This window comes from Lissotriton vulgaris, chromosome 1_1 (genome assembly GCF_964263255.1).
Source record: "Lissotriton vulgaris chromosome 1_1, aLisVul1.2, whole genome shotgun sequence".
Classification (NCBI taxonomy): Eukaryota; Metazoa; Chordata; class Amphibia; order Caudata; family Salamandridae; genus Lissotriton; species Lissotriton vulgaris.
In genome coordinates this window covers 1,294,659,795-1,294,686,661 of record NC_141685.1, presented here as the reverse complement: position 1 = coordinate 1,294,686,661, position 26,867 = coordinate 1,294,659,795, and the positions used below count along the sequence as shown (strand labels likewise).

At 45.9% G+C, this 26,867-nt stretch overlaps 1 protein-coding gene across 2 annotated transcripts in view; it reads left to right on the top strand.

Annotated features, from left to right (window-relative positions):
- The window catches only part of SP1 (Sp1 transcription factor), a 176,622-nt gene that overhangs the window by 8,822 nt on the left and 140,933 nt on the right, over positions 1 to 26,867 (top strand). Inside the window, exons 2-3 of one of the 2 annotated variants that reach the window (XM_086965388.1) lie at positions 4,510 to 4,688; positions 8,500 to 9,949. In XM_086965388.1, the coding sequence (XP_086821514.1) occupies positions 4,510 to 4,688; positions 8,500 to 9,949 (1,629 nt within the window). The remainder of the gene's footprint in view (positions 1 to 4,509; positions 4,689 to 8,499; positions 9,950 to 26,867) is intronic. The other variant, XM_086965395.1, reaches the window with a different exon arrangement.

The following is a 26,867-nucleotide window of genomic DNA, read 5'->3' as shown; positions in this document are numbered from 1 at the left end:
ATTTCTACCAAACTTTGTTAAGGTAGTGGAAGTATACTTTACAAATTACAAATTCCACATCTTTCGATGTAATTGAATCAGGCTTTGTAAAAAGGTCTGGCCGCTTCAGCTCTTCATAACAATCCGTAATGTATTTTAACCATGGGATGCTTGTCATATGATCAAGGCTAATAATTTCTCTTGATGATTAAGAGCTAGATCTTTTATTTAACCAGTAATTAAGCCAGAACAACATAGGGCGCATAGCCAGGGTATCCCCTATAAATGGCAACCCCAGTTTTTCGTGTACCACCAAATTTGATGTTCCACTAGGCACTTCTAAAAGACGTTTTAAAAAACCATTCTCCGCCACCTGCAAAGCGTCCGAAGATATATAGCCCCAAATTTCACCCCCATTGCTGGCAACAAACCATTCTCCGCCACCTGCAAAGCTTCAGATGATATATAGCCCCAAATTTCACTCCCATGGCTGGCAAACGCAACACTTTTAGCCTGATATATTTTCACCATTGCTGCTATTGAGCGCTTACCTATCTTCGCGGCAAAGTTAGAAATCGCGGCGTTTGCCCTTATTACCTCCCCTTTTTAGGTCTCGCCTTTACCATTCCGCAGGAATGGGAAATGGGGAGAATTCAAGTCGGCAAAATCCTCTTCAAACCAAGGGCTTTCAGCCCCGCGGTTTTCTTGCAGTTCACGTGAGCAAACATGCACGCGCATTCACGGCCAGGGCTTCTCCTCCCCTAGCAGCACTCCTCTCACACCAGCAACTCCCCCCTCCCACACCAGCACCTCCCCTCTCTCTCCCCGCAAACACAGCCTTGCCGTAGCAGCACTCCTCCCACACCAGCACCTCCCCTCTCTCTCCCCGCAAACACAGCCTTGCCTTAGCAGCACTCCTCCCACACCAGCAACTCCCCCCCTCCCACACCAGCACCTCCCCTCTCTCTCCCCGCAAACACAGCCTTGTTTTCATTCTGTGCAGTGCAGCACCATCGTTGACCCGATTTTGTAATTAAGATGCTTTGCCAACACATGCTTGTTATCACACTTAAGGCAAATCTATTATTTTTTCAAATGCTTTGTGAAGTGTGTGTACAAGCTTTGTTTATGGTAGGCACGGGAGAGCCAGTGCAGCAACTGGAACCCAGTTCCAGTTCGGTAGCTTTGGATGTTTCGCCACTTCTTCCCTATTGAGAACTAAAGGAGAGTTCATTTGTTTTTGCGCTGCGTTCCTCATGCACGACTCGCCACCTGCGCTGCTCTTTTACCTGCCTCTTTCCTGTTGCGTTGAATTGTGCGCTTCCCCAACTGCCTGCCCTCTCTACGTTGCTTTCGTATCCATTCCCCCACCCAACTCCATATTGCTCTCACATTCAATGGTGTTGCCTCTGCACCTCCCAAACCTCTGCCTTGTTTATGTTCATGCCGTACAACTAATTGTGACTGACTTCCGTTCCAACTGAACCAGGCTGTAAGACTGGTGTTTCTGGCAGTGGGAATACAGATTTTTTAAAACCGATGTCTGTTCGGAAGTCTGCTTAGTTCGCCTAACTCTGTCATGGCCGTGCATAGCACAAGGCTCCGCCCAGAAGGTATAGTATTACTGACAGTGGCAGCATAGGTTGTAGGCTGTAATGCTGTCTTGCAGCAACAGATAGCTGTCTACTCATACTTTCAAGAAGCAGAGCACGCAAATCACACGGAATTCAGGCAAAGGGCAAAAGCTGGACGGCCTACAGCACCAGCACAAACCCCCTTCCGACACCACCCTTTAAAACTCGAGGACACAGGAGCAGCCTCATCACCCACTGGAACAAGCAGGAACACCCCGCCCCATGGTTCCACCCGCTGTCACACCTAGTGAGTCTGTGCCATCGGCTGCAGATGTCTTTGTTTGCACCCTTTCAAATTCATTTGGGAAATAGCTTTTAGGCGTAATATTTGTGTAGGTAAAAAATTAGATTGGCTGCTCAGCTGAAGCATTCTTTGCCCATGAATTTGCCAAGCCCCTCAAACTGTTCATCACAGAGCAGCTTAATCACAATATGTTGATGCCGATAATGTGAATATAGATCAAGTAGTTATCATGGCAAGCACAGTGCCTAATGCAGGGTTTGCTGCAGTGTGCTAAGTTCCTGACTGGCAGAGCGTCTGCACAGTAAGCTATCCCATCAGTGAGCAGCAATGAGATTAGAGCAGGGAACCTTTCTCTCTTGATTTGACAATTTGATGACATTGAGCTGTTTGAGTTCCCCGTCCATGCTGCTGCAGTCCAAATCTGGGTTAGTACTTTACTTGGAGCATGCCTAAAATAATTGGCAGAACCACTAGAACCCAAAGGCAACGACACTCACACACGCAACGACACTCACACACGCAACGCCACTCACACACGCAACGCCACGCACGCAACGCCACGCACGCAACGCCACGCACGCAACGCCACGCACGCAACGCCACGCACGCAACGCCACGCACGCACGCAACGCCACTCACACACGCAACGCCACTCACACCCACGCAAGCCCACTCTCACCCACGCAACGCCACTCTCACCCATGCAACGCCACTCGCCCGCGCAACGCCACTCGCCCGCGCAACGCCACTCGCCCGCGCAACGCAACTCACTCAAAGCCACTCACACACACGCAGTGCCACTTTCACCCGCACTGTGCAGTGCACAATAGGTCTCGCAGTAGGAAAGTTGGAGCTATTGGTTTTGTAAATGACAACGCCCTTTATGTTTTTAAAATGAAAACAAAAATAAAAGGCATTGGTGTTGTGGAAGGCTGGCTGGTGAAAAGTTAGTTAGATAAGATGTTTTTCAGTTTTGGGAAATTCTGGATGAGTTATCAGTGGTTGGTAATATCTTGATGAGAGGAACAAAAATTGTCCCACCTAGTGTGACGAGTGACTGTATTGCATGTCTTTGCCATGATGGTCATCCAGGAATCGTCAAGAGTAAAGGAAGAGTTAAGGAACACTATTGGTGGCCAGGTATGGATCGTGAAATTGAAAGGGTGGTTAAAGAAGGTTTGCATTAAAGCATTGTGGATAAATCACCGGTTTTGAGTAAGCCTCCATTGTTTCTGTTCCTGTAATGACTTGGGAAGTTGGTTGACGTGATCCTGGTAGCATTGTTGTCTTGTACCTAGTCTTCAGGATTTATTTCGAAGCCCTCCTTTTAAAAAGGTTAAAAAAAAGTATATTTTTATTCTTGAAAAGTAGTATTTGATGTGACGTCTTATTGATACGATCCTTTGTACATGTACTGTTTTATCTGCTTTTTCTCAAAAGCTGAATAAAGTGATTTGATTGGCTTGGGAAATCATTGGATTGGATATTAAGGGACGGGTTGTGAATGAATATGTCTAATACCTTTGTGTTGGCTACTCTGGATGTTTTTCTAAATGGCCAGAAGTTCAATTTGTCCGGAGAGCAGATGTTCAGGCTGTGGTAAGATTCATGGATGAGATTTTTCAGAGAGAAGGGCTACCTAAGAAGATAATTACAGACAATGGTGTGCAATTCATGGCTGGTGAGATGAAGACATTTTTGACTAGAAATGATGTGGAGCATAAGATGACTCGGTGTATAGGATAACCGTGTATATAGTCCTTATGTCATTATGAGAGGGAGATTGCCGGTTCCAGGAAGGAGTTACTTATGATTGGAAGAGTATGTTTATCAAGATAGCGAGAACAGGGACGTTTGCGAAAGGGAAGATCTGAATGGATGGCATGATTAAGAAGATAGAAAAGATGAGTGAGTATGGTAGCATGAGTAGAAGTGGCCGTAAAGTACTACGACTGAATTATCTTACGGATTTTTATTTCATAGTTATTTTTTTTTTCTTTATTTATGTGACAATTTATCAATCTCTCTTTAGGGATTGTATTCCTATGCATTTGTAGTGGTAATGTAAGATTTAACTTTATTATTCTCATTGCATTGTATTACAACTTATGTATAGTGTTCCCTTGTAAATGTTGGGTTTTGTAAAATTTTGCTTGCTTATAAAAGGGTAATGTGTTGAGGTATGTTGGTGTGTTCTATATAGAATGTTATTAGCAAATGTTAGTTTGGAATGTGTGCGTAATCGGTGGGAAAGGAATGTTGAAGGATATTTCAGATGATGGCAGTGCGGGGAGCACATCTTGTAACAACGCCAAGACTCAAAGCTGGAAGTGGATTAATCTATAGTGTCAGGGTATTCACAACAACGACCCTCCAACCCTCTATCGCTGGAACTGGTTTTATGTGAATTTCCATTTCTCACTTCTGCTGTGCTAAGTAGGCAATTTTGAATGGAATATAAATCCTTTTATTTTAGTTAAATACAACATTGTCCACCGTCTGCCATTCTGTCTCCACGTCCAGATTCAGCAGTTAATGTGTTTTTTCCCCCCAGATGTTGCCTACAGCGTGACCGTTTTATTTTAGCCTCTTTCTAAATTTTGATTTATTCATTTGTTTCTTTCATGTTTTCCATATTGTTCCTATTTCTAGATATATATCTCTTTTCTGACCAGGACAATTCGGAAGACATGTCCGTTGTGAAGACTGAGCGCTTCCAGCAGAGTCAGAGCCAACCTAGCCAGCAGCAAAACCAACAGCAGCAGAACAACCAGCAGCAGCAGAATCAGCAACAGAACCAGGCTCAGCAGCAAAGCCAACCCAGAGGACAGGTGAGTAGCATGCTGTTGCGAGGGAGTTAGCCCATGTTTTAGCATCCCACAGCTTGTCCAGTCTTGGTAGATTGTTTCAGAGCCTATTTGACACTGATATTACCTCCCATGTAATGCCAGCTGACCCAGAGACCCGTATGATGTGCCATGGGTGTTGGTTTGCTTATAGACATTTCTTCTTACTAGTTCTAGTTATATGGCAAGACCAGTTTGATGTTACTTTTCAAGGAATTTGTTAATTTCGTTAATCTGTGCATTTTAGGGTATCGCACTGTGATGCAAAGTGGCTTGCATCCCCCAAATGATCAGATCTGATCAAATACAACAACTTACTTTCTCTGCCTCTCACTTTCGAGGTAATAGTTTAGCCAAATGACAGTTATTAAATTAGTTGTTGCCCATGATCTTACAAAAAGGCAGGTGCTGCATATTAGTTTCATAATATTCACAGAAGTATTATTTGCCAATATACCACTCAATAGTGTTATGTCTCTATATTTAGCATGCCTTGTGATACCATTGTCCTTTTTAGGTCTCGGCTAGCGTAGGCTGGGCACACGCAGTCTCGCCGGCAAGATTTTATGTTTCTTAGTAGCGAGGGTAAACCCCGCCCCTCTTCTCCATTGGCTGACTTCCTAAACGGCGGCCAGCCATTGGAGAAGAGGTTTCAGTAATGTAATTTTTTCCATCTATTTTTTCCATCTAAGCTCTGTCTTTTTCGGATTGAGGGGCGCGTTTTTCCGTTTCTTTCTCATTATTCTCCATTGGCTGAAATGTAACAACAGTCAAAAACACGCCCCTTGTTTACATTCCAGCCAATGGAGAAGAGGGGAGAAAGAAAAACACGCCCCCAGTCTGAAAAGGACGGGGCTTAGTTCCTTTGTGTTTATGAGCCCGGGCAGTCGAGCGCTGCAGTCACGGAGTGAATGGACCGCACCGTGCAGCTCAGCTGGGTGCCGCCTCCACATCAGCTTGTTGAGGCTGCAGCTTAGCTCCACTCCTTTCTGCTCTCTCACACTTGATTTATCTCTCTCACATTCTTGTGTGACAATATCCTGAATTTGTTCTGCTCCAGTGTGGGGCAACATGACCCGCTTGGAAGTGCCCTTTGGAGCACTTTATGAACGATGCATATTACGAATAAAGCATCTTTCGTTGGACGGCGTCTTAGCGATACAGTCGGTAAAATGTTCTTAACAAAACATAGCATAGCATAACACAACAAAACTTAGCATAGCCTAACAAAGCATATCATAAGAAAACAAAGCATAGGATAGCGAAACATAACATAGCTTAACAAAACAGTATAGCATAACAAAACACAACAGAACATAGCATAACGAAACCTAGCATAGCATAACGAAACCTAGCATAGCATAACGAAACCTAGCATAACATAACGAAACCTAGCATAACATAACGAAACCTAGCCTAACATAACGAAACCTAGCCTAACATAACGAAACCTAGCCTAACATAACGAAACCTAGCCTAACATAACGAAACCTAGCCTAACATAACGAAACCTAGCCTAACATAACGAAACCTAGCCTAACATAACGAAACCTAGCCTAACATAACGAAACCTAGCCTAACATAACGAAACCTAGCCTAACATAACGAAACCTAGCCTAACATAACGAAACCTAGCCTAACATAACGAAACCTAGCCTAACATAACGAAACCTAGCCTAACATAACGAAACCTAGCCTAACGAAACCTAGCCTAACGAAACCTAGCCTAACGAAACCTAGCCTAGCGAAACCTAGCCTAGCGAAACCTAGCCTAGCGAAACCTTGCATAGCGAAACCTAGCATAGCGAAACCTAGCATAGCGAAACCTAGCATAGCGAAACCTAGCATAGCGAAACCTAGCATAGCGAAACCTAGCATAGCGAAACAAAACCTATCATAACCAAGCATAACATGGCATAACATAACATAACACACAAAACATAACAGAACATAGGACAGCATAACAAAATAAAGCAAAGCTTAGCACAACATAACAAAACATGGCATAACAAAACACAACAAAACAAAACATAGCAGAACAAAACATAGCATAACAACAAAACATAGCAAAACACAACAAAACCTAGCATAAAAAAACAACAAAGCATAACAAAACAAAGCATAGCATGGCATATCGTAACAAAACACAACAAAACATATAGCCTAACAAAACGTAGCATAGCATAACAAAATAAAGCAAAGCATAGCATAACACAAGATATAGCAAAACAGCGTAACAAAACACAGCGTAACAAAACACAGCGTAACAAAACACAGCATAACAAAACACAGCATAACAAAACCTAGCAAAACAGAACCTAGCATAGCTTGGCATATCAAAAGACAAAGCATAGCATAACACAACAAGGCACAGCAGAACGAAACCTAGCATAACCAAATACAAAAAAACAGCATAACAAAACAGCATAACAAAGCATAGCACTGCATAACAAAGCATAGCACTGCATAACAAAGCATGGCATACCAAAACAAAGCAAAACCTAGCATAACAAAGCATAGCATGGCATATCATAGCAAAACATAGCACAGCATAACGAAATAAAGCAAAGCATAGCATAACACAAAACATAGCATAACAAAACATAGCACAGCATAACATAATACATAGCATAACAAAACACAGCAAAACATAACTTAACAAAACCTAGCATAGCATTACAAAACACAACAAAACAGCGTGGCATAACCAAACACAGCATAGGATAACAAACCACAAAAGCATAGCATAACAAAACATAGCATGGCATATCATAGCATAACAAAACATAGCACAGCATAACAAAGCATAGCATAACAAAACAAAACAAAGCAAAACCTAGCATAACAAAGCATGGCCTATCATAACAAAACACAACAAAGCATAGCATAACAAAACAAAGCAAAGGATAGCAAAACAGCATAGCAAAACATAGCATAGCATGATAAAACACCACAAAAAAGCATAGCATAGCATAACAAAACATAGCATAGAATAGCAAAACAGCATAGCACAACAAAACATGTTAATATTTTAACGATGATGGACTATGTATGTGATTATGAGTAATGTTTGTACTTTTATGGATAATGCATATCCGAATGAAGATTAATGATGATGATGGTGAACAAAACATAGCATAACAAATCAAAGCATAGGATAGCAAAACATAGCATAACAAAACATAGCATAACAAAACATAGCATAGCATAATTAAACATAGCATAGCATAACAAAACATAGCATAGCATAACAAAACCTAGCATAACAAAACAAAGCAAAGCATAGCAGAACAAAATATAACGTAGCATAACAAAATGCAACAAAACATTGCATAGCATAGCATTACATTAGAAAACATAGCATTAGGTTTGATAAACTCATAGTAGCGGACCTGCTGGCTTTAACTGGCAGTGACTGTAAGCAACTCCGTCAACCCAGAAGCAGTCACTCCGTCACCTTTGCTCTTGTATTGCATTGGCTCCGGTTATTAAACAGTGCCCATATTTATACTGTTAGCACGTTACTTGTGCAAATTTCAGGGCTCAGAAAACTTTGATGAATCGGAGTTCACAACTGAGGCTGTTTAGTTCGCGCTATATAAAACCCCAACGATGAACAAAGAACATTGCCATTTACAATGTGAATAGCTCCAACAAATACAAGACCTATTGCAAAGTACAAAACATTGCCATTTACAATGCCAATAGCTCCAGCTCCAACAAATGTGAGACCTATTGCATTTCCAATGCTTGTTGTAATTTTTCTAATCTCTCTACTTTTCCTTTGGTTGTTTAGGACTCCCAGCCGTCGCCTTTGGCGCTGCTGGCCGCAACGTGCAGCAGGATTGAGTCACCAAATGGAACCGCTGGCCAGGGGCAGCAGGGCTCCCAAGAGCTCGAATTGTCCAATGCACAGATCACCCAGACAGCCAATGGCAGCTGGCAGATCATCTCCACAACTGGTGGGACAGCCGCTTCTAAAGAAGGCTCTGGAGATTCTGCTTCAAAGAACCGTACAATGGCACCTGGGCAGTTTGTGGTTACAGCTGCACCCAATCTGCAGAACCAGCAAATGCTGGCTGGTCTCCCCGGAATGATGTCAAACATTCAATACCAAGTGATCCCACAGTTCCAGACTGTTGACGGGCAGCAACTACAGTTTACCACAGGCCCAACTCAGCTAAACGTGCAGCAAGATGCATCGGGTCAGTTTCAAATCGTCCCTGGAAATAACCAGCAGATCATAACAACTAATCGGGCCGGAGCTGGTAACCTTATCGCTGCCATGCCAAATATACTTCAGCAAGGTGTTCCTATTCAAGGAGTTAACCTCACCAACAATGTTCTCTCGGGACAGGCCCAATATTTGGCTAATCTCCCCTTATCGTTAAATGGGAACATCACGCTACTGCCTATGAACAGTATGGGGGCAGCAACTTTGGCACCCAGTTCAAACGCAGTAACGATAAACAACAACAGCTCTCAGGACAGCAGCTCCCAGCCTACAACGTCCGGGTCTGCCATAAGCTCTTCCCAGCTAACCTCACAGGCCAATTCTGGCACTTACTTCACTAATGCCAATAGCTTTGCCAGCACCAGCAGCAGCAGTATGAATTTTACCACCAGCAGCAGTACCACCACAGGCTCAAACACACAGGTCCAGACCCCTCAGAGGTCTGGTAGTCTACAAAATTTAGTCAGCGACGCCATTCAGATACAACAGGCCAGTCTGGCGCTCCAGCAGAGCCTGCAGAAAGACGCAGAACAGCAACAGCAGCAGCAACAGATTCTCATTCAGCCCCAGCTCCTTCAAGGGGGAAATACTATACAGACCCTCCAAGCAGCTCAGCTGTCAGGCCAGACATTCACAACCCAGGCAATCACACAGGATGCCCTTCAGAACTTTCCATTTCAGGCACTCTCTAATTCTGGCCCCATCATTATCCGCACACCCACAGTGGGGCCCAATGGACAGGTAACCTGGCAGACCATTCAGCTGCAGAATCTCCAGGTCCAAAATCCACAGACCCAGACCATAACCCTCACCCCAATGCAGGGCATGTCACTGGGCCAAGCCGGGAGCACCCAGACACTCTCAACCATGCCTGCTGGCACAGTCACCCTGAATCCTGCACAGTTGTCCTCCATTCCCGGCCTGCAGGCCATCAGTCTAGGCTCCCTGGGAACTTCGGGGATCCAGGTCCACCAGCTGCAGGGGATGCCGCTCACCATCACAAATGCCACAGGTAAGAAAAATATCAACCTTTTGCAGTCTTTCTGATACTATACTCTTCATTTTCCGTACATTCATTTTGTCATTACAATTCCTGAAACTCTGCTTTTCCTTTAATCCCATATGCTAATATGCAGTAGAGTCATTTCAGTGGAGAAGTGTTGCAAAAAGTGATCTCCCAATGAAAGGGTGTTACGGTTCTCTGTTAATCCTGTCCGGCACAGCCATGATTAATTCGCTTATCTATTCTGTCAGTATTAGCACACGTAAAGGTCTACACATCCACCATCCCAATTGTCATCTGGTATTATACTATTTTGGCCTCCTTTCCAACTTTTAAGACGCCCATGTATTTTGATAGGTCAACAGCAGAACTCGGGTAGCACTTGCAAAAGGGCCAGGTTATCCCTGTCTAGCAAGATTGTTGCTTTCTTCGCCTTTGCCGGTGTTCGGCGAATCTACCACTGATGGAATGCATCTTTTACTTTTTTACTAGAGTGCGCAAGATGTGATGGTTTCTTTGTACTGTGTTCTTACTACTCATTAAGGAAGTTAGGTGGAATGCCTGTTCAAATGAAGGATTCCTCCTTTACCGGAGCTTGGTATTTATTTGTTGACTGTTAGGATAATAATCATCTGTAGATAGGTTACTAGTTGCTCCAGAGAACTCCGTGCATGTAAATGCTGTAACATCTCAGACTTGATATTCTTGACGGCAGACCGTTGAATGGGGGTATTTGAACTTTGTACCCCCGATCTCAAAGCCTCTTACAAAGGCGATCATTTGTTCTGTAAAAACCTTTTTGAAGACTTGAGCGGCTATATACTTCCTCTTTGATGCTTTTACCAAGAGTCACATGTCTGTTATCCGACTCTCTCATCTTGAAGTATTTGGCCCCTACAGAGGATCTGGTAAAAATTAGTGGTCTTCAGTGAACAGTCCCATGGCACCTTGCATGACCTCTATTGGGGAAGACATTTTAACGGTACGTTCCTCTGCCACCACTGCCTGAGTCCATTGATCAAGTGTGTGGTTTTCCAGGTAATTTCTTTGGAAAAATTACCTTTGTGAGAACAAGATACAAGAACATTTTTGGTATGGAGCATTGTAGCTATTGTCAGGACCTCCACAATAAGTAATTGAACAGGAGCCATCCACTGCATCCCGTTTGGCCTGGGATTTTTTGTGTTTAACTCGAAAGGTATGAAGAATACTTTGAGAAGGATACCAATAGGAGAACCTTGTTTTTGCATGGCTGAGATATGATATAGTGGTCAAGTTGTCGGAAGTTCTAAGAGCTGAGTGCTTGTCCTGACTTCACCTTGTGATCCTGGTATCCCATTTATCTTACCATTGCTGGAAGCTAAATAGCTTTCTTCATTTGTGAAAACTTTGTACCACTTTCTAAGGATTTAACAGTAGATCGAGGGCTTACCATGTAAGGGTGCCACATCTTTAGTTTAGTGTATTTGTGTTGAAATAAGTGTGGAATGCTTTAGAATCCTTGATACCATTGCCACAATTGCTACATCATAATTGTTCTGTACACAGCATCCCTGACTTCAAATCCTATGATCATATGTGGTATTGAGTGTCTTCCTGTGGGTGCATATGGGCTGTGTAATGTCTGGCCCCGAATGTTCCTCTCTCCTAAGTCTATTTTAGGTGGTATAGTAGGATGACCTGAGCAGGATGCTCACCTGCTACTGATAGGGCTTATATTGAAATATACATGGTACCTTATTAGTTACAATAAAGCGTGTCAATCACCTTGGTTTCTGTAAAGGTTTGCCTACTTCTTGCTTTCTTTTAAATAGTTTTGCAATAATTAATTAATGCTTAGTATTCTGATTAAAGCATGTGAATATATGAAAGATCCAAAAATCTTTATTTCGATCACAGATCATAAAAGAGACATAGCATTTATACACAATTAAAAACGGATTAAACACAATGTGATCCAATGGTTAAAACATTTTTTTTAAAAAAAAAAACAAGGGGTACTGTGAGAATAGAATATAACTTTTGGGGAGGCTATTATACAAGTCTTTTGACCACTCGGCTTCGGGTGAACCACATGGCGGTTAAAAATTTCGAGAGGGCAAAAACTACAATGGGAGAGAGGTCTGTCTTTAAAACTCTATAAGCAGGTTGAAAAGATCTAAACCCCAGGTTCCTGAGTAATGGGACTAACCAGTATTTCCTGCTCTTCTCATATCCCTTGCAGAAGAAAACAACGTGAACATCATCCTCCTTCGGATGAGCACACACTGGTCAGGTTTCTATGGTGGAGCGGGATGACCAGGACGCTGTAAATGAAGCTAGGGGGAGGCTTCCATATCTCCACTGTAAAAATTTCCTCGTTAATACAGGAGAAATAGCGTCTAGAGTACTTTTGAGACAGTAGGAGTCTTTCGCTTTTAGGAACAAGTGTGTCAAGGATCCTTCTCGAGTGGCATCAATAGCTTTTGTAAGCATCAGTTCTTGGTATGCTCTCACAAGAACTTTTTTGGAGTCTTTAGGCAGGTGTTTAAAGGGTCCGTCCATAGCTCCGGGTGGCCCATTTCCTCAAGCATTCCCTTGACGTACATCATCCACGGGATCCTCTTGGCATTCCGTAACTCCAGGAATTCTTGTAGTTCCTCTCTATAGTGTATAAGATCTGGGCTACACCACAGACGCCTCCAAAATGTTAGGGGTTTGAGTCCAAGCTCTTCCGTTATAGGTCGAATTCCCAAGTCTAATTTGAGGGGAAGTAGTGGAGTGCTCTGGGGGAGGGCAACGACCTGTCTCAGAAATTTGTTTTCAGTTGACTGTAGTTTAGGGAGTTGAGTGTCGCCACAGTTCACCCCCATATGTGACACCCGCACGGGCTTGAGTTTTGTAGATATGAATGATTGGGGTTAGTGGGCGATAGGGGGATTTATTCGCCAGACGCATAGTGCCACCCGCCAACTGAGCCAGTTTGATGGTCACTTTGTCTGGTGAGACGTCCACATTAGATGTTCATTTAAAGTAATCCCCAAGTATTCAATATTGTGCACACGTTCTAATTGAACTGTGCCTAGCCTAGGTGGGGCTCGATTATAGGGGTTAGGAATCGGGATCATGAATTTGGTTTTCTGTGGGTTTATTTCCAATCCTCGTTCAGAGCAGAACTCTAGAAAACCATCCAAGATGCGTTGGATCCCCATAGGGGATTTAGACAGCAGCAGGGTGTCGTCTGCAAACATAATTGCAGGCACCCTGCTGCCTGTCAACTTTGGGGCATCAGTGTTGGCAATCCTGTTTAGGTGGGCAACTACCCCGTTCACAAAGAGCAAAACAGGGTCGGTGCAAGCACACAACCCTGTCTCACCCCTCTGCGAACGGGGAACCTTTCGGTTAACTTGCCACCTTTGCCACACCTTACGCGGGCGTAGTTGTTATCGTGTAGTCTCATCAGGATTGCCAGAATATCGACAGGGACGTTCAGCTCTTCCATAACTCTCCACAGCCTCGCTCTAGGTACCAGATCGAAGGCGGCACGTAAGTCTACAAAAATAGTATACAGAGTGCCGCCTCGATTACAGCTGTTCTCCAATACAGGAGATTTAGCCTGAAGATTTGGTCTATAGTCGATACTCCCTGCCTAAATCCTGCCTGATAGGGGGACAGAATGTCCATCTCTTCTATCCAGGCCTGGAGCTGATTTAGAATCAGTCTACCGAAGAGTTTTTGGGATATGTCGATGAGACTGATGGGGCGATAGTTGGCGGGAAGCAGAGGGGATCCCTTTTTATAGATTGGGACCACCTCTGCTCCCCTCCAAGTATCGGGTACCTCCATTCCCCCCAGAATGGCATTGAATATCAGAGTGAGATAAGGTGCCCATATCCCTGGTTCCTGCTTGAACAGGTCCCCGGGCACCCCATCAAGCCCCGGAGCTTTTCCAGCTGCTAAGCCTTTAATGGCCTCCCTCACCTCTTTTTCTGTAAAAGGAACCCCTGGGGTACTAGGTGTCTTTATAATACCAGCCATATTTTGATCCCCTCCTCCCTCTGCATACAGCGCCTCGAAGTGGCTCTGCCATACCGTAGGGGCTATGTTAGGCTATATTGCGGAGGATAAGTCCTCCGTGCCATTAGCCACTACGCGCCAGAATTTGCGGGAATCTCGGGTTGTTAGTGCTTTAACAAGATTTTCCCAGTAATCATGGTCCCATTCTGCCCGCGCATTCTCCAGGAGGTTTTTGTACGATCTTCTCCTGGCGCGGATTTCTTCCCTGTTAAGACGTCCCTTTATAGCAAGTAACAAATGGGCCTTGGCTTCCCTGCAAGCGGCGTTATACCAAGACCTCTTGGGCGAGGGGCCTTTCCTTTTCCCTGAGGATGAGAACAGATCCTGCTCTAAGGTGTTGATGATGTCTACGTGTATTTGTGCAAGCTTTACTCTGCTGGCATCATCTTGCACCTCATTTCCTAACTGGAAGGCATTCTCCAGAAATGGGATTCATATTGCATATTCAGCTTTCATATAGCTGGGGTATTCTGTCTAGACTGTTGGCCAGTTTCTCCCACTTGACTTTCCTCCGATTATTTTCAAGTAGGAGACCCACCTTGTCTTTGTCCGTTCCGTGGGATGTAACCTCACCCCCAGGCAGGGAATAAGTCAATTCCAAGGCGTTATGGTCACTGTCCGTTCTTTCAGTAACTTTGAAATCGACTATTGCTGGCCACATAAACAGTTTAACCATAATGTAGTCCAGTCTAGATTCGCTACCAGATTTGTTAAAAGTGTGGATACTGGGTATATCTGATTTACAACGGCCATTACACGCCCTTAAACCTAGGTTGAGGGTGAGGGCGGTTATCTGCAAGGCCAAACGAGTCCAGGCCCTTGGGGGTGGAGCCACCGTCTCAGGGACGAACCAACATGAATCTTCCTCGTGGGAAGGGCCATCGCGTAGTCCAGGCAGTGGTTCGTAACGGGAATTAAAATCACCTCCCACCAGGCAGGCAAGTTCACATGGCAAGCCTTCTAAGAGCCCAGCTAATTCGTCTATGGTGCCAGATTCTTTGTGCATTGGTACCGGCCTTGAATAAATGTTTGACTAGCAACTTCGTGGAGTCTGGCCACTCAAGTAAGACAGCCAATATGTCATCTGAGGCGGTCTCTAGACATGTAGTTTGACAGCCTAGGTCCGTTGCTACCCAGGTCGTGAGTCCCCCTGACGGCCTACCCCTGCCCCCCCATTTAGCGGCTTTGAAAAAAGAGGCAAAGCCCGGAAATAGTATTTCCTCACGCGCCCAAGTCTCTTGAAAAATAAGTATATTTTTGGAGCTGATGTAAGAACCCCACTCTGCAATCTATTTTGTTGGCTAGGCCTGCCACGTTCCAAGAAATTACTGTTATATGTGACAGTTGGGTAGTGGCTGGGTTTATAGAAACAGAGTTGTTGGGGATAAGCTCAATGGGCGCCAGTTGGCTTGTGAGGGAGTAATTAGTACCGGAGGGTATATTGGCTGGGGATAAGATAGGATCCGTCATACTTGGGACCTGATTGAGTTCAACTGTATTGGATGCCTTAGTATGAGTATCTGAAGCTGGAAGTGAATTGCTCTCGATCGTGGGAGATGCTTGTAGAACACTCCCCTCTTCAGCCACCTGTCAGTCTACCGTCTCTAAACTACTGTATCTATTGTGGGTAGATAGATAGGCTGGGTAGTGTGTTCTGTGTGGCCCAGGGATTCCTCTCCTATAGCCATCACCCCCCCTCCTTCTTGTAACAGTTTCCCAGCCATCCTCATCCCCATACGAAGGGAACTGCTCTATAGGTCTTCCCCTTTGTTGTGGGCAATGTTCCCTCTGATTATTTTCCTCTGTGTGCGGCAGTGGAGGGTCTCTGTGCGCTGCAACCATGGCTATGTGCGCCAGGAACCGAACCTCGCGTGTCTGCGGCGCCAAATGCCACTCGTTTTTGGTGCCCTCCTGCCCTCTGCCCCACTCGCTTTTGGTGCCCTCCTGCCCTCTGTCCCACTCGCTTTTGGTGCCCTCCTGCCCTCTGTCCCACTCGCTTTTGGTGCCCTCCTGCCCTCTGCCCCACTCGCTTTTGGTGCCCTCCTGCCCCACTCGCTTTTGGTGCCCTCCTGCCCTCTGCCCCACTCGCTTTTGGTGCCCTCCTGCCCTCTGCCCCACTCGCTTTTGGTGCCTTTCTGCCCTCTGCCCCACTCGCTTTTGGTGCCCTCCTGCCCTCTGCCCCACTCGCTTTTGGTGCCCTCCTGCCCTCTGCCCCACTTGCTTTTGTGGATATTAGGAGGTAGCCAAGAAGAGTGACAGTGATGTAAACGAATGGTAAGCAACGGATAGGTTCCTACCCATATGTAGTAAACAACATTCCATGAAGCGACAGCGCACACATTGTTAGCATGCAAGACCTAATAATACTGTCACGGAATACAATGACAGAGGGGTTTGGGAGGTGAGTTGACATGCTCAGCAAGTAAAACAGAGAAAGAGATATAATGAAAAGATGAAAACAAAAAGAGTGTGTGTATGAGAAAGGTAAAAAGAAAAAGCAAGTTTAAGAGACAAAAGATAGGTAGATGGGAAGAAAAAATAAAGAATTGGAGGAAGGAAGAGTGAAAGGTGATCAGAAACACGGACTGGCAAAGTCAATAGGTCTAGTCTTTGCAAGAGCTATTGATTTTGCCAATGTCTTTTAGTCATATTGTAGGGCAGCATGGCTGCTGCTCAACATGGGCAGAAGCGAGTGGTGTGGAACAGACTGATGTAGAGAAGAGTGGCACAGAGGGGAGAGGTGTAGAGGAGAGTGGAGTGGATGGATTAGAGTGAGAGTGGAGTAGAGTAGCGCAGAGTGGCTTAGAGTAGAGTGGCTTAGAGCAGAATAGAGTGGTGTAGAGTACAGTGGATTCGAGTACAGTGGCTTAGAATAGATTGCTTTAGAGTAGAGTACAGTGGATTACAGTAGAGTGGAATAGAATAGATTGGCTCAGAGTAGAGTACAGTGGCGTACAGGAGAGTGGATGTCATAGAGGTGAAATTACCACCATCACCCACTACTCCTCTCCATACCAGCCCGCACACTGCATCGTTTTCTAGCCAGAGAATGCCCTACCCATGCAGGGATGGACAGCCTGTGATTGGAAAATAGTATTCAAGGCGTGCCAGGCTGGGGCAGAAGCGGTGCTGAGGCATGCTTCCGCCCTGTGGGAGGCTTTTGGTGGGGGTTGGGGGCTGTAGATCTCATCCACATTGCACTTGCTGGGGAGGACGGGTGAACAATTGAGCAGGTGGTTGTGCAAAGTAATTGGTTAGGGAAAGGGATGTACTAGGGGTTGGGGTGGTGGGTTTTAAAGGGAGTCAGATGCCTAGCCCATCCACTGCCTGTTTCCTGGGGGAGTTTGAAAATTGGCTTTTTTTAAATAAAAAAAAAACATCACAAGCATTGCAAAGCTTTCGACTATTAAATAAAAAGCATTTACAATGGTGAGTAGTATATCTATACAACTTCGCATAACCTTACTTATTATAACATGTTAGTCGGAATAAAGGGCCCCTGAGACACGGAGAAAATTGTGGCAAGGGACCAAGTGGAACCATAGCCTGTATAATCAAACTCAGCCTAAATCCCCATTCGTTTACTTGGTCACAGTACTTCTTGGTTACGTTCAACACATCATGTGGGGTATTCTATCTCCAGTAATAGCATTCACATCCAGATCTTTGTTGGCACAGCGCCCACCAAGCTATGTCAAATACCAGAACTCTTATCCGATGCTTTCCTGTGCGATTAAAAAAAAAAACATCCGAAAATCTTAAACTGTTGTCTGTTACTTTATCATGATTTTACACATAAGTATAAATGTAGTTCTTATCTGTTCCTATATTAAGGCATTCACTGCATTAATTCACCTCCTCTCCTTATTTAAAGAAAAACGAGCGTGTATGAATTCTCTCAGTGAGGTCCCCTGTTTTAAAATGTGATACGGTAGCCCCGTCATTTGTGTGGTTTAGCCATCTCATTTTTTTTGTGGTACCCACAACTATTAGCGGGGGAATTAACGTTTGTTATTTAAGGGCAGACCCACCACATCAAGTGTCCGATTAAACAGTAATACTTAAGCGAAATGCCAGAGTCTTCCCCGCGCTTTCCTAACAAAAGCGTAGGCAGTTTCCAAACACAGCGTGTGTTTGGAAACTGTCTACTCTTTTGTTAGGAAAGCGCAGGGAAGACTCTGGCCTTTTGTTTAAGTATTACTGTTAATCGGAGCCCGTGAAGGGGCTCTGATTAACAGCATTACTTAAACAAAAGGCCAGAGTCTACCCCGCCCTCCCTCATAGCCTCAAGCGCCACAAGCCCTCCCCCACCTCCTTACCTGCACGCCTAACGACCGCTCCGCCGCATTCGCGCCGCTCGCTTCTTTCAAAGCGGCCGGCGGCGCGACTTCCTGACTGTGTGCGCGCTCCACGCTAGGTGGTGCGCGGTGAGGTCAGGAGCTGTGCACGTGCGCGCCTTAGAGGGAACGTAGGTTGTGGGTGGACGTTACTTTCCCTAGGGCAATTTTCCCAGCCCTCCAACAACTCTTGGTGATGCCCCCATCTGTGGTCCTCTAAGTTATAAAGGTTTGAGGGGTATAAAAATGAAAGAGGAAGTGGTTGAATATTACTGCCAAAGTCCTCATCGGAAGCCCAGGTGCAAATGTATGCGGCTGTGTTCGGGTCTCTGAAGGTGACCAGAATGCAGTCTCCCCTGATGGATTTCCTAGTGTAACCCACCCACGTTGCCCTTCTGGCCATAGCGATATCACTGGTTGTTCCTCTCGGGAGTGGTCTATTTACAGAGAGCCAGTTGATGACTTTGTTTTTAAGTGAGGTAGTGGATTCAAATATAGGAGAATTTAATTCCGGGACCCCCGCCACAACTAAGGTGTAGGGTGCTGCCTCTGGGGGGAGGTTTATAGGCTTGTGTTTGCGGTTGGTATTTGATTTCTCTCCAATAGGAGGTGGGTCACCCTTGGCATTAGTCTAAGGCAAAACAATGTCTTTCGATTGGGGAATTATTTTTGGGGTGGCAGTTGCTGTTTGCTGTGTTGGGATAGGGGCCTTATTGGCCTTTGGTAGTTGCAGCGTATTGTTTGGTAAGGGTTGTGAAACTTTGGGGTTTGTCGGTGGAAGCTTATTGTTTGTTGTTGTAGGAGGTCCATTGCCCTTAGTGGGCTTTGGTCCTGGTCCCTCTATTACTGTTTTTGGTCCGCTGTTATCAAGTTTCCTTGAATCGGCAAGTTGCACAGTTGCCTTTTCGATGATGACTAGTCTAGCTTCGATCTTAATCAATCTAGCCTCAAGGGGACTCAATAGGGACCTAAGCAGTGTACCTATGTCCTCCAGTGTGATGTCATCGGAGGTAATATCTACTGGCACGGTGTTAGTGGGCTGTGGTAGTGGGGTTAAGTTAGTAGTTCTAGGGGGGGATGACATTCCCGTCCTCTCTAGGGTGGTGACAAGGGTAGCTCCTTTCCCCCCTTTACCTCTAGGTTGTTTGGGGGATTTAATCCTATTGTCTTCTTTGTTTTGGGGCCCCCGCTTCTTTTTTTGTATAGCCCCTTCTCTAGCCCCCCTGTTGCAATCTGTGTTGGATTCTGTGACTTTGGCTGCCTCAGTATTCTCTGTTGATGTGGGTTGGGGAATTTGGGTATTGGGTAAGGTCATGAGGCTCATATCCTCAAAGTCACTCGGGACCTCGATGGTGGACTCTGGGTTGCTAGTTGAGGTACCTGGAAATAGGCATGTTGCCTGGTCAGTTCTGCCACTAGTTGGTAAACCAGATCTGTCTTCTGGGGTTCTAGCTTGGGCCACTGGGCCCATTGAAGATCTCCTTACCCAGTCTATTTCTTGGGAGATTCTTCGCTCCAGGACCTCGATTTCCTCAATCCGGAGAGAACCAGCTTTAGCAAAGTAGGTATCCATGGGGCCTTTGACTGCTCGGGCCGCGGCTAAGGAAGATGTTTTGCTTCTGGTTTCCCTGGTACTCATTTCACAGGACTTTAAATGTCCTTGGTGTGGCAGGCAAAGAGACCGGGCCCGGACCGGACTCTCACGTACTCGAACGGCCTCAAACTGCCCGCTCTTTGCCCGGTCTTCGCCCCGTGCTCCGTCCCGCGTCGTGGTAGAGCTGAGGCCGGTAAAGTACGAGGAGGCTGGGGGTGTGGCCGCCGGGGGAAGAGGCACCAGCTGTGTGAAGCTGAGGCTGCTGGTCCTCGCAGTCCCCCGGTAGGCTCCACGCACTGTGCACTTGCCAAAGGGCTCGACCTGGGAGCGCGTTTGCTCTCCACCGACTGTGGAGCCGCTCACACCAGGGAGCACGGGGTCACGGAACCGATGAGCGGCACCCGCGGAGCGGGTGTCGCGAAAAGTAGCAGGATTAGCTGGGCTACAAGCAGCGGAAGTCTATCTCTCTCCACGCAACAAAGGTGAAATCCCAAAAGGCACCCACTCAGCAAACGGACCCAGGCGTTAATATTGCTGGAGGCTGGGGGCGTGGCCGCCGGGGGAAGAGGCACCAGCTGTGTGAAGCTGAGGCTGCTGGTCCTCGCAGTCCCCCGGTAGGCTCCACGCACTGTGCACTTGCCAAAGGGCTCGACCTGAGAGCGCGTTTGCTCTCCACCGACTGTGGAGCCGCTCACACCAGGGAGCACGGGGTCACGGAACAGATGAGCGGCACCCGCGGAGCGGGTGTCGCGAAAAGTAGCAGGATTAGCCGGGCTACAAGCAGCGGAAGTCTATCTCTCTCCACGCAACAAAGGTGAAATCCCAAAAGGCATCCACTCAGCACCAGGGAGCACGGGGTCACGGAACAGATGAGCGGCACCCGCGGAGGTAAAGAGATTAGTTACTTACCTGTAACTCCAGTTCTGCCAGCGGAATCCTTTATATTTCACATGCGGCCGTTCCTCCTCCCCGGTCTGAAACTAACGCATTACATACTTTTCTCCCGTTTGTACTTTGAAATCAGGGCTATGGTGTCCTCTTGGAGGTAGGAGAGCCGACACTTCCACCTCATTGGCAATAGTTGATTACCCATGTTTTCTCTCTGGTTGAAAGCTTATTTAAGTAAAGACTTATCGGGGATAATTGTGGCCGCCTTGCCATTTAGGTGTTTTTCAATATCATGGCGTTGGATTTGCATTGTTTGAGACATCTGTCCTTTGCCCGAGATGGTCATTGCATGGCGTAAGATGCCAGTTTTGTAACAGTTCTAGCTTATTGGCATACAGAAATAAAGCTGGGTGTCATCAACATAGATGTCCATGGCTGAAAGCCTTGGGTTGCTCTGCAAATCGGTAACCAGGGTAATGATTGAAATTAATCACGTTTGCTCCTTGTTTTCATTGCTCAAAAATGACCTAAACAAGTTCTGTCAATCCTATCTACAGATGACGTTCTTCACAGTAAAAACTGATCTTTAAAGTTGTGGGCGGGTCTTGAAAACAAGAATAACGTGTTAAAATTGCTCCTTTGGACACACAAGCGGAGTCCCATTATAGTTTCCTATGAGACCTATTTTTCTTCAAACACCAGATTGTAAACTGTGCAGGATGTTATTGTCTAGAGAGGCTTTTGTGAGGTATGTCTTGCTTTCATAGTTCAGAATAAATCACAGTTGGAACTGAAGGCTTGCCGTGATCCTGTCTGTGTTCTAGTTATTTTTTCTTCCCAAATAGTGTTTTTAGTGTGTTACATTATTATTTCTATTATACATATGTACTACCTGACTCAGTTTTTCTCTAGTTTTTAGGTCTCACCACCTATCAATGCGCGCAAGCGCATTGAGCGGAGCGAGAATTCAAGTGGTCAAAATGCTTGTGAAACCAAGGGTTTCATTCCTGCGGTTTTGTTTGAGTTCACGTGAATCACATGACCAAACAAGCACGCGCATTCCCGGCCGCACAGCACATCAAAGGGCTTCTCCTCCCCTAATTATTCATGGCCGGCAGCAGGCCGGCCGTACTTTCAGTTTCCCAAGCCCGCCCCCATCCGGCTTCCCTCCGCGCATCTGCCTGCCACACTTCTCCTCCCCTCGCTGGCATTCCCGCCCCCCCACCAGGCTCTCCCACCCCCATCCGGCTTCCCTCCACGCATCTCCTTTCACCATGCCTGCACTCTATACTGTTCCACGCATCTCCTTTCACCATGCCTGCACTCTATACTGTTCTGCAAAACTACTCGTGCCTTGTTAGTCTGGGTTTTACCCACATCGCCCTCCTGCGCTTGTTTTTCCTTGGGAAGTTATCCATTCAGTACTCATCGGTATAGCAGAGCTCGGGGGAGAGGGAAAAATGCATACTTCAGATGCCGGCAGACCAGTGGAATGTTTTTCCGTTAAAACCACATTTCAAACAGTGGATCTTTGTTTGCATACACCCACGATTAAAAGGGCTGGTTTATTTGTAACCCCACCCCAGCCCACACTCAGTTACCCCGTGCTCCCGTCCTTCCAACTAGTACATCTGTTTGTTGTATATTTTTCTTCTCGCATCATTCTTGAGGCCCTGGTCATATCGTACCTAATTTCGAAGGACTGGTTATTTTTCTCATTAATTTCCAGACTGACGTTCTAAAATGCGTATAATGTGTTTTTCACAATGCCATCTAAACTTTTCACGGCTGTCGCCTGCGGAGCCTGAAAACAAACTCCATAAATGACTGCATGAGCGAAGTGGTTACCTGTGTCTCTGTTACTTCTAGCCAAATTAGGGAGTTTTCAGAAACTGACCAATATCGCGCGCAATATAATAGCTGCGCTTTGGTATTTACGGCGGCTGCCGAGGAAATTCCCTTCCTTTGCACACACGCCTGCTTCCCAAAAAGACCCAGAAACTAAAACGTTTTGCATCCAATCCGGAGGCGGCGCTGACTCCAGGCCGGCTATTGTTATCAGCCATCAAATAATTCATGGCTACTACAGGCGTATCACACAGATTTGTAGGCACGTTGTGGGGCTGGAAACGAGACACCCGATTCAAATTTCATACACACACCGCACAGTGCTGGAACGAGGCCAAAACATTCAAGCAAAGCCATCAACGATATGCCAAGGCGCTCATTGATCACAAAAAGAGAAGCGCCTTATAAAACCACATATAGAATGCGCCCCTACCTGGCGATCACGCTAAGGGTCTGTAATAACACGCCCACCTTCACGTTTGCGTGACGAAATTGTAGCTCACTGTATGGATTTAACCCCCTGTGATTTTTTTTTGAGCTAGAGGCCGTCCAACACTACAGCGTGTTATTTAACGGCGGATAGATAGGACTTTAAAATGCTGAGCATTTGCCATCGGTGTTTGCGTATATCTCAGAAACTGTTACGAACTCACTGCAGCCACGAACACGACAACATAAATGAACAGTCAGGTTAAAGGAGTGTTCAAAAGCGCCCTGCACCGCCACTGACCTTTGCAAACGTAGACTAGGGTGGAGAAATGATTGTGAGAGGGTTGGTAATGCAGTGCGAAAACGGGATGGCTACGGTGCAGGGCTGTGCCCGAGGGAAGGTGGGGTCCAACGCATAAGATGCAGTGCGCCATCGGCGGTGCAATCCAACAATGGCGGCGGGCGGTGTTTTTGTGTTTCAGTGTTCTCTTTTCCTACATTAATTCTGAAGAAGGAGGGGTTCAATATAGGTTGCAGAGTCATCTGTAATGCAATAAACAATTACAAAATACGCAAAAATGAGCAAAACTGTTCGGCCCCTTATACAAAATAACGCATCATCCCAAACACACAACAGTAGCGCAACCACGCCACTTGTGTGCGTAGCAAGAAGTCTCCAGCTTTACTGCAGACATGTGTAATTAAACATGCCATGTCTGCATGCGGTGTGGCGTGGTCTCCAAAGGGGCGGAGCCTGGGGCTCACGGCTGGGTCGCCTTCTCCGTTCTTGACCGAAATAATCACGAGTAGCTTTACTTTATCACAGGGAGGACTTACAAGCGGGAGAGGTCTGTAGCAATAACACTCTTTTAAGGTCCTGAAAAAAAGTCTGTTGTGCATGCAGTACCTCTGCAGCTGCTGGTACTACTATACATACTACTGCATCTTTGTGGGATGCTCCTGCTGACAGACAGGCCAGCACAACCAATCCCGTGGTCCAGACAGACATAAAGGTGGAATTCCACAACCAGCCAACAGGAAGGTGCGAGGGGAGGAACCAAGTGATTGACATGTTATTCGGAGTAGAAAGTAGTAAACAGACAGCTTAGGGTTCCCATGGCAGGGCTGCACCACCATCAAAACAAAGAGCCACAGAGGGAAAGGGGGCCTGCCCAGCACGTCAAGAGTTTCTGGTATAGCGCAATAACAATCCGTAATCCACAGGGAAGGAAAGAAGACAAGCACTGGCGTTACCAATAGGTCTCGCAGTAGGAAAGTTGGAGCTATTGGTTTTGTAAATGACAAAGCACTTTATGTTTTTAAAATGAAAACAAAAATAAAAGGCATTGTTATTTGCAATTGTAATAGCTCCAACTTTCCTACTGCGAGACCTATTGGCAACGCCAGTGCTTGTTGTTTTTAGGGATTAAAAGACTTCTGGCTGTAGTGTGAAACATGACTTTAGATCTATTTATCTTCTTACTCTTCAGGAGCTACCCGTGAACCTATTTTCTCCATCCTAGTCCATCATTGTTTAATAGCCTGTGCCGTCCCTTGCAGCGTAATTTTGCAACTGTTGTTACTTGAACATGTAGTCGTACTATTGTGTATTTTGTCATCCACTCAGATAGTTCACACTGGCTTTTGGGTGCTCCTCTTTCTCAATTATTTTCTGACGATTTGAGTGTAACAGTCGAGCAGCTACAAACCTGTCGGGAGTAAGATCATTGTTAAGCAATCGGGGCTAGATAATCTAAGGGCATCTAAATTTTTTTTTTGAAACCCATTTTATTTCATGTAATCTATTTCCATATTATGACATTGTTTACGATATTCTTTCCAGTTCTGACCTTCGTGTTGTCAGTTACAAACATCTGTCTAGGTAAATCAATCAAATTAGTCAACATCTGTTCTTGTGTTAAATTTCTCCCTAAACTCCCCCTTCTGTACCCCCCTCCCACTGCAGGTAGCTAGAGTATATTGTCCCGCTTAAATGTTCCTCCCTTTATTGTCCATTGTGTGGTTGTCCATTTCTCCTGATGATGATCCTGGTCTTTTATCTTTCCTATGTTCCCTATTTTAACTTAGGTTGCTTCATCTACAGGCACCTGTTCTAATGCTCTTTCCTAGCTATGTCTTATAGGGCTCTCCAGTCATGACGGTGTCTCTGGTGTCGTGGATCTGGACCTCTGGTCGGTGTGTCGCACACCCTCTACCAGTGCCTACCACACTCTGGCTCTCAAGTTTTCCCAGTCTTCCTCGTGCATCCCTGAGCAAGATCCTGCCCTCGCAGCCCGCCCATTTCTTCAGTTCCTGCTTCCATCTAGCTACACTAGGACCGCTCCGTGCCTTCCACCTGCTAGTAATTTTGCGCTTGGCTAGTATGAAGACCAAGTCCTAAAATTTGTCAGTGACCTTTGTCTTAGCTGTATGGGGGAACAAGCCAAGCAGGCAATGTTTTGGATTACATGGAACCTCTTGATCGGTGATTCGGGCCGTTTCGTTAGTCACAGCCTGCCAATAAATGGTCTGGGCCTGGCAGCTCCATTTCATGTGTAAGAAGCCCGCTCCCACCATCTCTGAGACACTCTATCGTCTCTGTGGAAGTAGCAGTTAATTCGGCTTGGAGTGTTGTAGGCCCGATGTAGGATGTGAAAACTAATCCGTCCAAATCGGGCATTTCTTGAAACTCTGGACGTCCTATACATAATATTTTCCCAGGCGTTATCTTCAAAGGGTCTACCTAGATCTTCTGTCCAGTAGTTTCTCAGCATGTCTAATGGCTTAACAGAGTCTTTGCCTGTCGCCCTGTACAGGCAGGTGACTGCTTTTATGGTGCTTCAGCTGGTCCTACGTATCTGCACGTAGAGCGATGATCAGGCCCAAGGGTACCCATCCCCAAGTGTTGTCAAATAGGCCTTTGGAGCAAAAACTGGGTCTGAGGGATATCCCATGCCGTGCTAAATACATAAAATGGTATCGATTCCCCATCCTTAAATAAGTCCCCTACTTTTGTGGCCCCTGCCTGCTCCCAGTCCTCCGCTGTATCACTTGGTGTTCATTTTTGTACGTGTGCCCTTATGGTTCTCAAAAGGGTACGTGTTAATGCATCTCTCTCGGAGAAGAAAGGGCCTTCCTCCCTATCTGGTGTCAGTATCCCTGCTGTCCATTGCGTAAGTCTCTGTAGTTACCCTGCAAGTTAGTATGTCTCAAAGTCTGGGACAGCCGGTCGACCCCCCCCTTGCCGCTGGTCATTTTAGTATTGTCAAGGCCACCCAGCGTCTTAAAGTCCCCCATATAAAGGACGAAAGGCATGAATCGAGCTCTTGAAACCACGCTCTGGGTACCCAGACAGGTAATGTAGTAGAAAAAGTACAATAGTCTCGGGGGTGCCACCGTTTTTAAAAGCAATCCTTCCCTCCACAGATATAGGGAGTTTCCCAAGAAGGCCACGTTGTCCTCTAATGACTACAACACCCCTCCTGTATTCCATTCCTGGATGTCTAGCAGCGAGTGGTATACTTTTACCCCCAGGTATTTAAAGCATCGGGGTTCCCACTGCAGGTCCCCCAATCACTCAGGCGGTTGCCTGTCTTCCACTATTGGAAAAAGTCGATATTTCTGCCAGTTAACTCCAAGCCCAGGGAAGGTCTCGAACTCTTCCATCATAAGCGCCGGGACGCCCCTTTGCTGGGGCAGCTGTGCGCTATAAAAATTCCTATAACATAACATAACATATCCCTAGCCCCTCGCAGTTCACCCTCTGGATCTTTCA